General features: G+C 51.3%; 2 protein-coding genes across 2 annotated transcripts; both read right to left on the reverse strand.

Annotated features, from left to right (window-relative positions):
* Positions 1 to 558: 558 nt before the first annotated feature.
* PHACADRAFT_266289 (uncharacterized protein) lies at positions 559 to 2,846 on the reverse strand. Its single transcript, XM_007402821.1, has 16 exons — positions 2,411 to 2,846; positions 2,281 to 2,356; positions 2,171 to 2,220; positions 2,062 to 2,114; positions 1,984 to 2,003; positions 1,881 to 1,933; positions 1,725 to 1,807; positions 1,573 to 1,674; positions 1,367 to 1,515; positions 1,285 to 1,309; positions 1,196 to 1,225; positions 1,117 to 1,129; positions 999 to 1,061; positions 874 to 945; positions 705 to 816; positions 559 to 641 (listed from the first exon to the last, which is right to left on the reverse strand). The coding sequence occupies exons 1-15, from the start codon at positions 2,494 to 2,496 to the stop codon at positions 783 to 785; spliced, it is 909 nt and encodes a 302-aa protein (XP_007402883.1). The 5' UTR covers positions 2,497 to 2,846; the 3' UTR covers positions 559 to 641; positions 705 to 782.
* A 290-nt stretch (positions 2,847 to 3,136) lies between these two features.
* PHACADRAFT_266293 (uncharacterized protein) lies at positions 3,137 to 3,448 on the reverse strand (the record flags this gene model as incomplete). Its single annotated transcript, XM_007402822.1, has 1 exon — positions 3,137 to 3,448. A coding segment is annotated over exon 1 (159 nt), but the record flags the coding sequence as incomplete, so codon positions are not given.
* Positions 3,449 to 3,489: the final 41 nt, after the last annotated feature.

The raw sequence follows: 3,489 nt of genomic DNA on the forward strand, positions 1-3,489 counted from the left end.
GGGGACGTTGTCCTGCCGCCAGTTTCAAATACTTTGTCAAATTCTGGCCTATGTTCAACTTATCATGCATGGTGTATACGGTGAACCTGCCCTTGCGGCAGAAAAAATGACCACCAGAAAGCATCATTATGTGGCGACGTACATGTCAAGACTGGATGAGACTAGTGCCTGGTCCGAATAACAGAGGGGGAAAGGCCGGCTGCGTCAGAACACGAAGTGCGGCAGCAGCTGTCGTGATGGGTCTGCGATGCCTATGTCTCCCGGCTATTGCCCCCGTCGACGAGTCGATGCATTACTGACCTTCACCGACAACGGTAGCAACTTCTCGTGCATTGGCAATGGTTTGGGCGACATCATGAACCCTGATATCGTTGCCCTACCGACGGCCCGGACCTCTTCAGGAGGGTGCTGAGGCCTGCTGAGGCAAGGGGTGCATAAGCACGCCCTTCTGCGGTCATCATGGCACCTGATGGGTCCAGCATAGGGCGGACAAGGCCGACATAGCGCAGTATCCGCCGTACACGGGCACTACGCCTGGCCACAGAGCGGTTTCTGATGCATAGTAACCGCAATGCACACGTACTTACCACAGAGGCACATGGAGCGAAGGAAGAATCGCGAGCGGGAGTGATAAGATAACCCTTTATGTGCAAGTTTAGCGAACTAAGAGGTCAACAAACACTTCGACTGATTGCAAGATGTACATTTACGTTGCAAATTTACATCGACGTCCCCCGATGACTCTTGTTTTAGTGCGACCCTTTCGACTGGTATGCCCAGCCTCATATGACCGACTGACACGTGCGCAACACCTCCCTGCAGAGCAACAAGCGTAAACAACAGGATGGGCAAAGAACGACAGAATAAACGTACAGGTCCACGACAGTCGATACATTGCCATTCAGCGTCTGAGGGCAGCCACCACTTTGGGAAGCTGGGCCCACGCTACAAGACGATGTTACGAATGTCGACAAGATTGCATACATTCCTGCACATACCCTCTCTGGCTTTCCTCGTTCATGTTCGGCAAGGAAGACATAGCAGACGAGGATACGATAACACTGGCAAGAGTTGAGATCAGCCCGAGTTTATAAAGCACATCAAGCGGTGCCATACGTGATCGTGCAACCTGACAACCCCGATAAGGTTGTTGTCAGCCTAGTTTTGACTAGACAGATGCGTGGGGCAGTCTCACCTGGCGGCAGCAAGATGGTGTTCATGGTCACTGTAAAATACCTTGCGTGTCAGCATGGCAGACTCACGCGATGGCGGATATGCACCCACAACTTAAATCAAGGATGTACAGAACCTATTAGCGCACCCTTTTGTTATTAGACGAGGAAGAAGCGCGCAAGGGCATACTTACGGTGATGGATATGTAGATTAGAAGCGTAACTATGACATAGCTTGCCCCCTGTGTCAGTAATGGCGACCAAAATGGCGATCCTCTTGCGAGCTGCTTCCTACGCATGCCTGAGACAGTCAGAACCAGGATCGAGACATCCCAAACGATTGCTATCAAACCATGAGCCGTCAATAGAGAGAATGCAAGTTCCACCTCGATGGACTGACTTAACAGCAAAAATGCAATGAACGGTTTGCGCACGAACTGGGTACCAGGGGCGCACATGTGGTGAACTGGGTCCCATTTCTGGCGAACTACTAGGCTGCCCACTAGCATGTCTGTCAGCTTCACGTATCACGTTGTCAGAATGTTCTCTTACAGAGTATGGCGTAAACTAAATGGCCTACGCATATGCTGAAAATACCCCAGTACACATCTCGTCTATCATTCCAAAGTGCCATTCTGTACATGTGGGAAGGGAATAAGATATTTTTTGGCAGAAGCTGTATCAAGACCGATGAGACAAGAGACTCACGCGCGCAAAGCAAGACTTCCGCTGGACGCGGCCACTGCAAGATTATCCATGAGCTATGCCTGAATAAGATTCAGATGGTTGTCCATTAAGCAGATAGTCACACCGCAGTGAGCTTCATCAGACCTAAATAAGGCCCTCAGAACGTTAGCAAGATAAGATAGTACGCAGCGCGGGGCAGTACCTAAAGAGTAACAGTGGTTAGTGATAGGTATGTTCATGTTTGTGATCACAGCTCTACGAAAAGCGAAGCTCGTAAGCTGCTCGGATCTGAGGAACAATGCGAGACTTACAATGCAATAAGGGAGTAAAGATGAGAGTAGCGTGCAATTAGGTAACAAACCTGAGCAGTGCAGACCGGTGAGCGTACGGTGAGAAGAGGCTGAGCACCTGAACAACATACGTGAGCCAGCTGAAATTTTCTCCTACACGTCACGAGGCGTAGCTCGACCTCATGCAGCGACAAGACAAAGTACCAACTTCCGAAAGGCGTCAGGACTGGTATATCCTACCAGAGTGAAGCGGCCACTCACGCATAGAGCCCGAGTGAGAATATGACGTTGGATGCGAACAGATACGAGGTTAGAGCGAGCATTTCCGGGCTTTTCCAGTCGACCATCGTACACGCCGTTCCAAGGCTGAGAGGTAGCGGGGCGAGCAGAGGCTAGCGTTGGCCTGTACTATTCTGTGTGGTCAAGGCATTGCGATCTAGCCATAAATAAGGGGATTGCTACAGCTCGTAGACTGTACCACAACTGCTGCGCTGTCGGGTTAGGTGGAAAACGGAGACAGCTACGCTATCAATGTCGTCCGCAAGCGAGACGATCCGTCGGGCCAAGCATGACCGACTGACATGTCGTGATGTTGGAGCTAAGGTAACCAACTCCAAGAAGCGGAGGCCCACGTAACTGGAAAGCTTCCGAAATATAAGACAAGCAAGCGCCCCCGGGTGCCTTCCAGTCATCCACCTTGACGCAGGGCCCGACTGAAGATATCGACTGCGACTCAAATGATGGACAGGCAAGAGTGCTTAAATACGCAATTCCGTAGTCATCGTGCACTTGGCGAACTCGGCCCGAGGGTCGAGAACAAGCCCTTGGGCGCTACCTGCCGTGCGTGCATGCCACGGCCAGCGAGTTATAAGCCCGTGACTTGCAACTTCGGCGTTCGCCAACCTCCAGCGGTAACCACCGGTGTTCGCCGGTGGCCATTGGTGTTTGCCGGCGGTCCTTGCCATATACGGGTGCGTCGCCGTGAGCGCTTGTGAACACCACCGTTCGTTGTCCACTGGAACCCATCGGAATACAGCAGCAACTGGTGAATATTGCTGTGTATCAGTGGCAAGTAGTGGGGTATGTTGGGATATACCAGTGTTCAGCATGTCATGCTGGCTGCCACTGGTATTTGGTTCGGTCGATTCACATGGCAGGTGGCAGACACCACCAAACACCAGTGACATCCACTGGCAGGCAGCAGCCACTATCCATCAGCATATGCTGTTTATTGTTAGTATATGTCATTGAATAATAATTTTTGGCATTTTTCACTGGTCTTTGGGTAGAAGTGTGTGACATTGGGCCATGGTGTGTGACTTGCTTTCCAGGTTGGGCTA

This window comes from Phanerochaete carnosa (assembly GCF_000300595.1).
Source record: "Phanerochaete carnosa HHB-10118-sp unplaced genomic scaffold PHACAscaffold_458, whole genome shotgun sequence".
NCBI lineage: Eukaryota > Fungi > Basidiomycota > Agaricomycetes > Polyporales > Phanerochaetaceae > Phanerochaete > Phanerochaete carnosa.

What these genes read in the sequence shown, in the direction of transcription:
- PHACADRAFT_266289 (XM_007402821.1), bottom strand. Translation starts at nt 2,496, where the DNA reads ATGGTCGACTGGAAAAGCCCGGAAATGCTCGCTCTAACCTCGTATCTG. An exon ending in TTCTCACTCGGGCTCTATGC is followed by an intron (nt 2,357 to 2,410) that starts GTGAGTGGCCGC and finishes GCCTTTCGGAAG; the next exon opens with TTGGTACTTTGTCTTGTCGC. An exon ending in TTTAGTTTACGCCATACTCT is followed by an intron (nt 1,675 to 1,724) that starts GTAAGAGAACAT and finishes CAGACATGCTAG; the next exon opens with TGGGCAGCCTAGTAGTTCGC.